Source organism: Halichoerus grypus, chromosome 4 (assembly GCF_964656455.1).
Source record: "Halichoerus grypus chromosome 4, mHalGry1.hap1.1, whole genome shotgun sequence".
NCBI lineage: Eukaryota > Metazoa > Chordata > Mammalia > Carnivora > Phocidae > Halichoerus > Halichoerus grypus.
In genome coordinates this window covers 141,047,267-141,060,716 of record NC_135715.1, presented here as the reverse complement: position 1 = coordinate 141,060,716, position 13,450 = coordinate 141,047,267, and the positions used below count along the sequence as shown (strand labels likewise).

Sequence of the window (13,450 nt, the reverse complement as noted above, 5' to 3'; positions counted from 1 at the left end):
TATGAACTGGACTTTGATCAGTGGCAGTTTTGAAGAACAGTCAGTGGATGATTTAATCCCCTCTTGTGATTTCTTTTCTGATAGGTATTTTAACAACTTTTGGATTTATTAATAGTTAATTTTTCAGAAGTTGCAATGGCCTTTTGTTTACTCCTAGTCAAACAGTTTTGACGTAAAAAATCATTCATTGCTTTTGTTTCAAAAGGTACTAGTATTTGGGATCCCAGAGCTTAGTGGTGGCTTTGTAACTAATATTCTCTAAAATAAGTGGTTTGGCTTTTCTTGTTTCTCACAACTTTAATATTCAGTGATTTTGAAGTAATAGTCTTCCACAAGTCAATATATAAATAAACCTCAATCTAGCCTAAATTTCCCAGCCTCTCGGATAACTTTTGATACCTTTGAATTTATTTATCTTATTCATAGCCTGGTCATTGCAAGGGGGCACCAGATCTGTTACATGCCCAGAAATGTGCTTAAATTGAAAGATTTCTGTTTTCTCCTAATTAATAATAATTATAACCATATTTATTAGTATTCAGTTGTGCCATTTATGGTCTTGAATGGTATTTAACCCCTAGTTTGTAAATAAAGATTTATTGGAACTCAACTATGCGCATTCATTTACATTTTTTATAGCTGCTTTCATACGGCAATGACGGACTTGAAGTAGTTGCAGTAGAGACTGCATATCCTGCAAAACCTGAAATATTTATTATCTACACCTTCTGAAAGAATTCACTTATTCCTGGTGTAGAAAGTTTAAAATGGTGTGGTAGAACTTTAGAGTCAGACCTGGTTTCTGTTTTAGCACCATCAATTAACAACTTTGTTATGTTGGACAAGTTTCTTTAGTTCTTTGAAACTCGGTTTGCTTTCCTGTAAAATTGGGAGAATGAGATCTACTTGTTAATGTGAATTCATTTATTCAACAGATATTTATGGAGTGTTTTCTATATGCCAGGCACTGTCATAGGCTGGAGATATAGGAGTGACATGATAGATAAGGTAATTGCCATTTGGAAGCTAATGTTCTACTTAAGGAGTCAGACAGTAAGTAACTAGGCAAATTACTAAATAATGTAACAACAGATAGTGATAAATGCTATGAAGAAAAATACAATCGTAAAAGGAGACTGAGTCAGATGGTGCTACTTTAGATAGGGTCGTCAGGGACGGTCTCTCTAAAAAGGGAATGTTTAAGAATCTTAATGGAGGGAGCATTCTTCCTAGGTGTATAGGGCAAAAAACACTCCCCACAGAGGAAACATCAAGGGCATAAGCCTCAGGTGGAAACAGACTTACTATAGTCCAGGAACAGCTTGAAGCTTAGTATGGCTGTGGTAGGGGAGTGAGCTGAGAGGGGAGGGGTGTGAGGTGAGGTCTGAGGGTCAGTGGGGGCCTGAGCTTGGAGGGCTTTCTAGGCCTTGGTAAGGAGTTTGAATTTTACTGTGAGCATGAGAAAATGTGAAAAAAGAAGGGAGGCCTGTTAAGAGGATATTTTAAAAAGCTGACTAGTTTGGGGATGTTAGCAATGTGGGTGGTAGAAATGGATAGGTTTAAGATCTAATTTAAAGATAGACTGTAGGGGGTTTGCTGATAAAATATATGGAATATTTTATTAACTCAGTAAATGTTAACTTCCATTCTTCTTTAGGTAATATGAATAACCAAATCTAGTAAATGTGAAATTGTATTTGTCAGAGATAAGCTTGTCCTCTTCTTCAAGTTAATAATCAAGCAGAATCGGGGCTTCTTTGTATAATGGCCAGTAAGAAATTTATTTTGTGAGAAAATTGGTTTTACATTATTTGAAGAAATTCTCCAAGATGATTGTGTTAGAAAAAAATTTTTTCATATAGTAGAAAAACCAAATGTAATAGTTGGCCAATTAAAAATTGTCTTGTAGTTTAATCTGAATATATCCCTATTAGAGAGATTCAGTAAAACACAAAAATAATTCACATGTACTGCATATATTACATTGTATATTTGAAATCTTTTCTGAATCAACTTGTCTTTCCAAGTATTTCTTTATTGCCATGTATGTTTTGAAGTTTGGAGTATTTCTTATTTTAATTCTTTTCCAAAGGTCTCTTAATTACTCAGCCCAACCATGAAAACCTAGTAATTTATAACTTTAATAAATTATTCATTTTACATGTATAATTTATAATTGTTTTTTTGTATTTTATAGAATGTTGTTCCAGCTGAGGTGTCCCTTGTTTGTGTAGTGAAGCCTGATGAATTCTGGGATAAGAAAGTAACACATTTTTGTTTTTGGAAAGAAAAGGATAGACTTGGCTTTGAGGTAAATACACTCTATAAAAAAGCAGAAATGCGTTGTATCTTTAAAAATAGCATTTTGCAAAAAAATAAAAATAAAAAGAGCATTTTGCTGGTATTTTGTTTGCTCATCGTTGGATTCTAAGCTGTGCTTATGCAGTGATGAGTCAGTGCCTAAGCAATGATGAGTATGTAATTGACATTCAGATACTTGTGGAATAAATTATGATTCTTTGTCAAAGACCACAATTCTTTCTTGTTTTCATTTGTATCACTCTTTATAAACTTTGAGTAAGTAGAACTTTTTATTTAAAAAAAGAAAATATTGCATTACCAAGAGGGCATTTAGCTAATACTAGGAAATCCTGGACATTTTGAAGTTGGAGTCTATTTTGTGTGATATGTCATAATTATTTTTAGTATCTGGTTTGGTTTTGATCCATGACAAAAAGTTACCTATCCTTTCCTATTGACATTATTCTCTTCATTTGTCTTGTGTAAAAATACATCTTATTGTAGATCAGAAAGAAGTCCCAGATGGAATACAAGTTTAAACAATTCTGTCATATTTTTCCTGCCACACCTGTTAAAAGTTTTTTTTTATCCTTGATACTGTATCTGGTTCTGAAGTATACCTTGCTTGACATTAGTATAGTTAGTTCAGCTTTCTTTTGACTAGTGTTTGCATGTTGTATCTTTTTCCATATTACCTATTTACCTATCATCTGTTTACCTATCTATTTCTTTATATTTAAAGTGGATTTCTTAGAGTATCCTTAGGTCTTGCTTTCATATCCATTCTGACAATCTGTCCTTTGCAGTGTTTTGTAAGGCCATTTATATTTAATATAATTATTGATACAGCTGGATTAAATCTATCATCTTGCTAGATTTTATGTACTTTTTGGTTCTTTTTTTTTTGCCTTCTTTTGGATTATTTTTTATGATTACATTTTATCTCCATTGTAGTTTATATCCCTTATTAAATTTTTTTGTGTGTGCACGCCCTAAGTTTACAGTATACATCTTTAATTAGTGTACTGTTACCTTCAAATAATATACCACTTACTATGTAGTAGAAATTACTTAAAACAATGTATATCCAGTACTTCCCATTATTGTCATACATTTTACTTTTACTATTCTGTAAACACACAATAGATGGCTACTATTTTTGCCATTGATAGTTTATTTACAGCAATTAAAATAATAAAAAAAAATGAATTTCATCTTTCTTTATTGCCACTTCTGGTGTTATTCATTTCTTTTTGGAGATTCATCTTTTTGTTTGATATATTCCTTCTGCCTGAAGGACTTTCTTTAACATATCTTGCAGTGCAGGTCTGTTGGCATTGAATTTTTTTAGCTTTTGTTTTCCTGAAAAAAACCTATTGTTTCTATTATGGTTTCAAAAGATATTTTCAGTGGGTATGGAATTTTGTTTCATTAATTTCTTTGAGCACATTAAGTATATCACACCATTGACTTGTCATTCCTATAGCTTCTGAGGAGAGTTCTATTATTTGTATCCTTGGTCTGCCGTGGGCCATATATATTTTTTCCCTGTTGGCCACATTTAAGATTTTCACTTTATTTCTGGGTTTTCAGCATTTTTATTATATAATGCCAGATGTATTTTATTTGGTATTTGTTCTCTTTGATGTTCTCTGCATTTGTTGGATCTCTGGTTTGATGTCTGCCATCAATTTTGGAAAATTCTTAGATATTTTCAAATATTTTCTTTGCCCCATTTTCTTTTTATATTTCTTCTAGAATTCCAATTGTATGTATGTTAGACCGTTTGAAAATTTCTCACCATTCTGGGTTGGTGTTCTGTTTTATTTATTTATTTTTTTTAAGTGTTTTATCTCTTTGTGTTTCAGTTTGGGTATTTTCTGTTTATCCATTTTCAAGTTTACTGTTTGTTTCTTTGTCTTTATTGAGTTGTTGATGACCCATTTGTTGTAGACTTACTTCATGTATGTTACCATGTTTTTGGTTTGTAATATTTCTTTCTTCCCTAATTTTTTATTTTTTTAATTAACATATAATGTTTGTTTCAAGGGTACAGGTCTGTGATTCATCAGTCTTACACAACACCCAGCGCTCACCACAACACATAGCCACCCCAGTGTCCATCACCCAACCTCCTCATCCCCTGACCCACCTCCACGCCAGCAACCCTCAGTTTGTTTCCTATGATTAGGAGTCTCTTATGGTTTGTCTCCCTCTCTGGTTTCGTCTTCATTTTTTCCTGTCTTCCCCTATGATCTTCTTCCTTGTTACTTAAATTCTGCATATCAATAAGATCATATGATAATTGTCTTTCTCTGATTGACTTATTTCGCTTAGCATAATCCCCTCTAGTTCCATCCACGTTGTTGCAAATGGCAAGATTTCATTTTTTTGATGGCTGCATAATATTTCATTGTATATATCTACCACATCTTCTTCATCCATTCATCTGTCGTTGGGCATCTGGGCTCTTTCCATAGTTTGCCTATGGTGGACATTACAGCTGTAAACATTGGGGTGCAGGTGCCTCTTTGGATTACTACATTTGTATCTTTGGGGTAAATAACCAGTAGTGCGGTTGCTGGGTCGTAGGGTAGCTCTATTTTCAACTTTTTTGAGGAACCTCCATACTGTTCTCCAGAGTGGCTGCACCAGCTTGCATTCCTGGTTTGTAACATTTCTATTTGATTCTTCCTTATAGTTTCTATCTCTGCTGAAATTCCCCATCTGTTCTTGCATGTTGTCTTGCAGTTTTTCCGTGAGAACCTTTAGCATGTGTTATATTATCTTAAATTCCCTACCTGATACTTCCGCTCTCTGGGTCTGTCTTACTCTAGTTATATCGTTTGCTTTGTTTCCTGACAGTGGGTTGTTTTCTTGGTTTTTGCATGCCTTGTTATTTTTTGTTGCATGTTGGACATCTTGTTTAGGATAGCAAAGACTGAGGTAAATAGTATTGTGCCTACACATGGGCCCACCTTGGTTTTTGCTAGGCTTTTAGTGGAGCAGGAGAATTAGCCTAGCCAGGAGTTGAATTGACTTGGGCTTTTGCTGTTGCTGTTATTTTCTTCAGTGCACCACAGGCTTCAGATTCCTCTAGAGCTACTTATGTTGAAGATGGTGCTAACTTGCCAGAGACTGTTTTTTTTTTTTTTTCAATGTTTATTCCACCCTCAACTATAGGTCTTTCCTTTGCACCTTGCCTCAGAAAAGGTCTTTTTCCACTATTGACTCTCCATTAGCAAAAGACTGCTGTTCCTTGTTATTCAGTGTTTGTCAGAGGGACATTTTCTGTTGTTCTGGTTCAACCTCAGTCTTAGGCAGGCTTTGTGATGCTGGGTCTAGGGAATAGGGCCCTCTCTCCCAGGTTTAGGAGGCCTGTGATAGCCTGGGCTCATCATATATTCTTGTTTCTAGTAGATAGAGGGCTTTTCTTTTCCTTCCCTCTAGCAACAATGGGGCTGTATTTGTGCTCTAAGGTCATCTGGGTTTGCTGCTTTTCCCTCAGGACATGAAGGTTTTTATTTTCTAGAGGAGACAGAGTTGAAGAATCTGGGCCGTCCTTCCAGCTTCATGCCTCTCCAGTAGTGGCGGCTGTTTGCTTCCCCCAGGCCTGTACTCTTGAGAGAGGCTGTTTTGAAGTTTTTTATCTTTACTGTCCCATTCTTTCTCATGATTCCCAGGAGGTCTATGGAGAAGAGCCCGTGAGTGACTGAATTCTTCTTGTGTCCATGCTTCCCAGGGGTTCTGTACTTTTGAATTAGTTCACATTTGGCCTGTAGCAATTCGTTAAAAATGTTAGCTGAATTCTTACCTGGCTTGTATCATGGCTGGCATTTTCCCCAGGTAAGCAAGTGCTCCAGCCCCATCTTTTCTTGAAGACACTGGTCTATCCTTAGATTTCAGGTTAGTTAGTTGTCCTGTTAACCCTCATGGGTTCCAGAAGAGTTATTGTTTTTCAGATTAACTTGCATCATTTTAGTGGTGGTGGTGGTGTAAGGGTTGGAGCATTGTTCTTTCCAGCCTTCTACATCCTAAGCAGAAACAAGTTGCACTTTTCCTCCTGCTTTTATCTTACACACTTTTGTCATTGGTTGACTTGACTGTGATGTAGACTTAGTGAAAAGCTGTGCCAGCATTGTAGGGGAGGGCAGCCTGGCTGCTGGGTTCCATTAGGAAAGGTGTTACCTGATAGTTGAATGGGAAACTGCATCCCAAGGAGGAGAAACAAAAGTATAGTGAGGGAAGAGAGTAAAGTTTCAAAGCAGGAGGCCTGAATGTTGCCATGGTGAGTGAGTACTTCTGATTGGTAGGGAGGTCTGCTGTTCATGCCAGGGGCACACAGGAAGTGTTGCTCTGAGAGAAAGCAAAGTGAGCAGAGGCCAGTGGTGTAGAAACTAAAGCTGCGAACACTCAGTAGGAGAAAAGATCCCTTTTACAAAGAGCGCATCACATCCTGCTTTAAGCATAGGCATCTGCTTAGAAATGCTTTGCCTTGTTGGGTTTCATGCTATATGAATACATAGTGACTAAACACCTTGCATCTTAGAGGGTAAAATAGAAGACAGATTTCCTGTCCGCTTAGATCTAATGTCATGGATTGATGTTTAAAACTCAACTGTGAAAGTTTCTTTTATCACCATATTGTTTTCTTTTAGACATTGAAGAGATTCAGCTAGAGTATTTTCCCAAGTAAATAAGCGCTAGGCACTTATTAAAAAGCCTAATATCCTAATGAGATGAGAGTAAGTAATTTTAAATGCTGGCTAATATACTGACAAACATATTCAACTTTAAGGTGCAGTTCACAGCTATTTTTGATACTTAGAGCTATATATAATTAAATTCAATGTAGATGTTTGTTTAATTAAAAATTATTTTCCTTGGTGTTATTTGGATCATTTGAGCTGTTGTAATTAAGCTTGTGTTTTGGTATATATTCTGAATATTTTTATTTTTTATTTTAAATTTTTTTATTTGAGAGAGAGGTGAGAGAGAGCACGAGTTGGGGGGGAGGCAAAGGGAGAGGGAGAAGCAGACTGAGCAGGAAGCCCAACACAGGGCTCCATCCCAGGGTCCTGGGATGATGACCTGAGCTGAAGGCAGACACTTAACCAACTGAGACACCCAGGCACCCCTATATTCTAAATATTTTTAAAGTATAACTTTGTTATAAATACTGGTGTTCCTATAAGCAGGAGTATGTTTTACTTCATAGAATTATCCATAAGAAAGATTTATTACCAGATGTCGACAACATTCATCAAATAAACACATAATAGTTTTAATGACACCTTGTTCTTCCCACATGATTTCACATTTCCTTGCTCATCATCTTTCCTGAATTTTTTCTTCTAGATGACTTTCTTCCTGTTCACTTCTCTAATGTTTTTCATTAGCTATTGAATATTCTTCTCTCGTTGCTTACCTAAATATTTCCTTATGTATTGTCTTATCGCTGAAATAGGTATCTACCTGTCCAGTTTCCCTTTTAGCAATTCAGAGATTCATGTACTTTTGTCCTTCAGCAGCATTATACCTAGTGGCTTTGAAAGCTTTTGTTGCTTAGATGATAGTATCTATAGTCTATCAAATGACAAGATAAAATTGAAGTAGTACTGGCATTAATCTTATCCTCAAATTGGGAGACTAATAATCAAAAGGATCTCTACCTTATTCTTTATTGTCATTCATGAGAGTAAAAGTGTTATTTACTGGCGATGATAATCAGCCACCATTCTAAATTGTTTTCTTATCTCTTCTTAATACTGCGTTTGATTCTGGTTTTTATTTTTTATTTTTTGTTTTTGTTTTTTGAGGCCTAACAAATGTTAGGCTCCAAGACCAAAGACTTCCTTCATGCTCTTCTGTCAGTGCCTCTGGCTCCATGTATTATGACTCTTCCCAGTTTTTGCAGGAAGCTGTTTTCCCTTAGTGAAAAAAATATTCCCCAGCTGACAAATAACAAGCAGACATACACATTGAAATAATATGTATATAAACACATATACACACGTGAATTTGTAGTAAGCACGCAAAGACATACATAGGCGTTTTTAATTCACATCTTGCACCCACATTCTTAGCATTAAGTAAGATGAAATATGAAACATCTGAGTGCCTGCAGAGTGAGAGGTTCCGTGTTAGGTTCTTTGGGAATGTTGTATTAGGAAAGGATAAGTGTTCTAGTTACAGATGGAATAGTGACCATAAAGGAGAAACAAGTTTTAAATCTTTCTAAAAGTTAGATTCTAGACTAAAAACCTTCACAAATGTTTTGGTTAAATGGCAAGTATCTTTCTCTTCAAACTTGCTGAGCAATAGTATGTGCTAGTTAATAAAATATTGTGGTTTAGTCATTTAATTTATCTTAACCTAACATATATAAAATAGAAAAAAAGTTGTATTTACTGTTAAAAAATTTTATGGTTTTTACTTCCTTTGAAAGGACTTGGCAAAGGTTTGAAAAACTTTATGTAGGTAGTGATCTTTTTTATTTAACTTTTTATAGTTCCACTGTTTTATTCTGGCTCCCTTTGTGCTTGTTTTCTAGGTTTCAGATTTCCTTGGAGGTAGATCTGAAGTTTAGGTTCCTGCTTAAAATGATAGCTACTTTGAATGTAATTGATTAATCTTTTCTTCAAGAATTTAATGGTACCGATACATATTACAATATTCATGGAAATGGATAGTCAAAAATACTTCAGAATTATTTAGCAATTAAATTAGGTAAGAATCAGAATATGATGTCTACCACAATCTTGAATAGATAAAGCATATGTTATAGTGTAATTTTCATAAAGGTAAAAACATGACTCTCATGTAAATATAAAATAAACACAAATCAAACATATGCAGCTCATTATCTAATGAGGTTATTAGTAATTTGTGAGGTGCCGTTCAAAGAGCTTTTGAGGAATTTAGGATTTTTATAGACAGATAAGATTGCCAAGTTAGATACAGAACTGGTTAATGTCCTTCAGATCCAAAAATTCTAAAGTTTGAGGTTGTTTTATTTCACTAGACAGAAATTGATCAGTTTCAATAAATTATTTGCATTTTTTTCTGAGCAAAATCTATAAGTTGACCTCTGTCCCTGGTTAGTCTCTGGGAAGTAAGTCAAAGGTACAGGCCCAGCATTGCATGCAGGAACAATATCTTCTGCCCATTCCTAAGATTTAGATAGATTTTCTAACACATGAATCTCATTTCATCAAAATTATTATTTAGCATATGATGATGTCTTTCTTACTCTAAAAATTACGGTAAAAAACGTAGTATATAATGTGATTAAATTATATTTGAACTTTCATTTATGAACAATAAAAGATTTTCTATACTTTCAAAGAGTCTACCAGGCCAGACTTGCAAACCTTTTCTCATTTATAGTTGCTTAAAAAGAAATGTAAAAATTATAAAAATAAACTAGCTGATTTTTTTTTTTTTTTAAAGAGGGACACAGAGGGGCAGAGGAAGAGGGGGAGAGAATCTTAAGCAGGTTTCATGCCCAGCGCGGAGTCCCAATGTGGGGCTCGATCTCACAACCCTGAGATCATGACCTGAGCCCAAACCAAGAGTTGGATGCTTTAACCTACTGAAACCACCTAGGTGCCCCAAACCAGCCGATTTTTTTAAAGTATAAAAGTTGAAATTTCAAAAATTAGGTTATGAAAATAATTACCCCCTCTGTTTTTGAAGATCTCATATCATTTTCTTTCTTTCTTTTTTTTTTTTTTAAGATTTTATTAATTTATTTGAGAGAGAGAGAGAATGAGCAGTGGGGAGGGACAGAGAGAGAAACAGACTCCCCGCTAAGCAGGGAGCCCGACGTGGGGCTCGATCCCAGAACCCTGGGATCATGACCTGAGCCAAAGGCAGATGCTTAACTGACTGAGCCACCCAGGTGCCCCTGAAGATATAATACCACTTTTCATCTTAATTTATATGTAGTCTTAAAATTGAACATGAAAGTAGATAATTTTATAAATGACTCAACTCTTTGTCTTACATAACTGCTTTAAAGATTTATTTATTTGAGAGAGAGAGAGAGCAGGGGGAAGAGGGTGAAAGAATCTCAAGCAGACTCTGCGCCAAGCGCAGAGCCTGATGTGGGTCTTGTTCTCATGACCCTGAGACCACGACCTGAGCTGAAACCAAGGGTCAGATGCTTAAATGTCTAAGCCACCCAGGTGTCCCTGTCGTAACTATTTTAAAATGAAAGATCATGAATGCCATTTGTTAGATGCCAAAAGTCAAAATTGGTCTTTTTTACTTTGGTATATAATATGTTATTTAAAATGGTTTAATGAAGTTCACTTCAGTATTTTTAAATATTAGTAATTTAGTAAATCCTTTCTTAAAACAAGCTCATTATGTACTACTTCTATATTATAGTCTGGGAAAAAGGATAAAATAGAATGCTATGGACAGTGTTCATGAGATTTTCATAACTTTTTGGGAAATATTACCAGTGGGCCAGTCTTAAGAAATGCTCAGTACTTTAGGAATATGTATTGTTTTAAATATTTTTTTTGAGAAATGAAATCTTGAGTTTGTGGTACCATCTTTTCCTGAGGTAAGGGATTGTTTGATTTTTTTTTTTTTTTAAGATTTTATTTATTTATTTGACACAGAGAGACCCAGCGAGAGAGGGAACACAAGCAGGGGGAGTGGGAGAGGGAGAAGCAGGCTTCTCATGGAGCAGGGAGCCATATGCGGGGCTCCATCCCAGGACCCTGGGATCAAGACTTGAGCCAAAGGCAGAGATTGACCATTTGAGCCACCCAGGCGCCCTGGGATTGTTTGATTTTTAAGGAGGTTTGCTTTTAAGGTGGAATATAGTTTTTCTAACAATCACTTGATTAGAATAGGTGATACTGTTAGTGTGTATATATATGAAAGAAAGTTCTGCAGGAAATAATAAAGTACTGACTATAGTATGTTCAAATTAATTTTTTTTTTTAAGATTTTATTTATTTATTTAATAGAGACACAGCGAGAGAGAGAACACAAGCAGGGGGGAGTGGGAGAGGGAGAAGCAGGCTTCCCACCAAGCAGGGAGCCCAATGCAGGGCTCGATCCCAGGACCCTGGGATCATGACCTGAGCTGAAGGCAGATGCTTAATGACTGAGCCACCCAGGCGCCCCTTAAATTAATATTCTAATACAATAATGCACATTTGGTTCTTTGTAATTTTGAATGTTTTTGCTCTAGTTTACAGTGTTATTTCTTACTCATTGAATAGTCACTTAAGATTTTCACAACTTTGTGGTTTTGGAAAATATTTCCTTAGAATATTTAGCAATTATGGCATTATTTGCATGTTTTCATATTAAGAATCATAGGGTGAAAGGGATTAGACATAAGTGATGTTTTGGACCTTTATTTTCTAATTTTGCTTTTAATTTTGGTGATGATTACTTTTGGGGAGGACTGGACTTTTTTTTTTTTTTTTAATTTGATTATCTTTTTTTTTTCTTCTTCTTTTTCCGCTCTTTGTTGCCAGGAAATAAAACATTTTCTATAAGATAAAATGACCCTGATTTTGCATTGCTTCATATTTAAACTTTTAAAAAGGTTGGCTGTTTTAGTGGTTTCTTTCAAAACTTAATAGAAAGGACATATAAGAAATCTTACCAGTATCTTGTAACTTGAGAAGCTGTAATGAATAGTTTAGAGAAAATCACTTAGTGTGGGATTCCAAATTTGTTTCACCACATTGACTTTGATATGTGTCAGTTTTCTCTTTTTCTTTTTTTTTAATGTAGGTTATTTACTTTCTAATCTATTTCTGTGCTTTTCCAACTTCCAGAAATCTCCTTCTCTACAGTTTCCTTTCTCAGCACTCCAATTTTACTTCAGGCCTACACCCCACCCTTCCACCCCCAGAAAAACACAGTTTCTTACTTTTACTTGTGCATTTGATTTTCCTCTTTTTGTGAAATCACATTTCTCTGTGATGCTTGCCGGCGCTGGAGTGGAGTTGAGTTGTTTGTTCATTGAAACTTGGTTTGTCATCTTAGAGACAGTTGTAATTTATACACTGCGTTCTGGCAAATAGTGTCATTTTCCAAAGGCAAATGGATACTTAATTCACCTTTGCAAACAGAGTGTACTTAAGCTATGCATGCTTTGGGAGGAGGGCTTTTCTTTCCTTTTATGGATGCCACTCCTGACTCACTTCAAAATGGTGATACTTAGATATTTGGCATTTCATACAAAAAGATTCTTTCCTACTACTGCAAACTCTTCTTAATTTTTCTTCCTTCATTCTATTTGAACATTATCTAACAAAATGAAATCAGTTATTGGTGTTTTGCCAGCTTCCTCTGCACTTCTCCTAGCCCTCACCCTCTTAAGTAAAGATGAAATTATTTCAGTGGAAACAGATATTTCATCACAGTAGATAGTTCCTTAGGTTGTTAATTTTAAGTGGTTGTGATTTTCAGTCTGCTGACTGTTCAAACTGTTATTTAGCATTGAGATACCTTTGGTGTTGATACAGTCCTATATATCTACGTGGCAGATCTATTTTCACTTTTAACAGCCATTAGTGACTTTTATAATATAGATTGTACAAAATATTTTCTAATGATAAAGTGAGTTTTATGCAGGTGTCTATAATTGTGATATTCCCTTGTTTATTGTCTGTTTTGCATAAGTAAATTTTATGTCATTAAAGAGTAAATCTGTCTATTTGCATTTAAATTGATTTTAGGAATAAAGGTTTTAAAAGAAATATTTGGATACAAGTAAACTTTTGTTACATATAACTGAAAAATTGCAAATTTTCCCTTTGACTTAATTAAACTTGAAATCTGTTACCAATGACTTTAATGTATTTAGGTACTGTAAAATATATATTTCTACATTCTTGTTTATAATATTTATTTTAACTTTTTTTGTGTGTGTGAGACCAGTGTGTGTAAAAAGTGACAAATGCTCTTCATTGGGCAAGATTAAGTCATATATTAGAGAGAATGGCCCAAATTAAATATATAGGATGACAACTCATTAGAATCCTCTTAAGAGCTTAAAGAGACATCATAGATAGTTTAACGCAGATGCCTTCTTTGACAGTTTGGGGAAATAAGCCTGGAGTGATTTCGTTTAGGTTGACTTCTTACAAGGTCAGTGAATTTGTGGCAG

The 13,450-nt window shown here is 35.0% G+C and overlaps 1 protein-coding gene across 7 annotated transcripts in view; it reads left to right on the top strand.

Moving 5' to 3' along the window:
* SESTD1 (SEC14 and spectrin domain containing 1) overlaps positions 1-13,450 on the top strand; it is a 155,929-nt gene that overhangs the window by 75,976 nt on the left and 66,503 nt on the right. For all 7 annotated transcript variants that reach the window (XM_078071047.1, XM_078071045.1, XM_078071043.1 and 4 more), the window contains one exon: positions 2,198-2,311. In XM_078071047.1, coding sequence (XP_077927173.1) covers positions 2,198-2,311 — 114 coding nt within the window. The remainder of the gene's footprint in view (positions 1-2,197; positions 2,312-13,450) is intronic.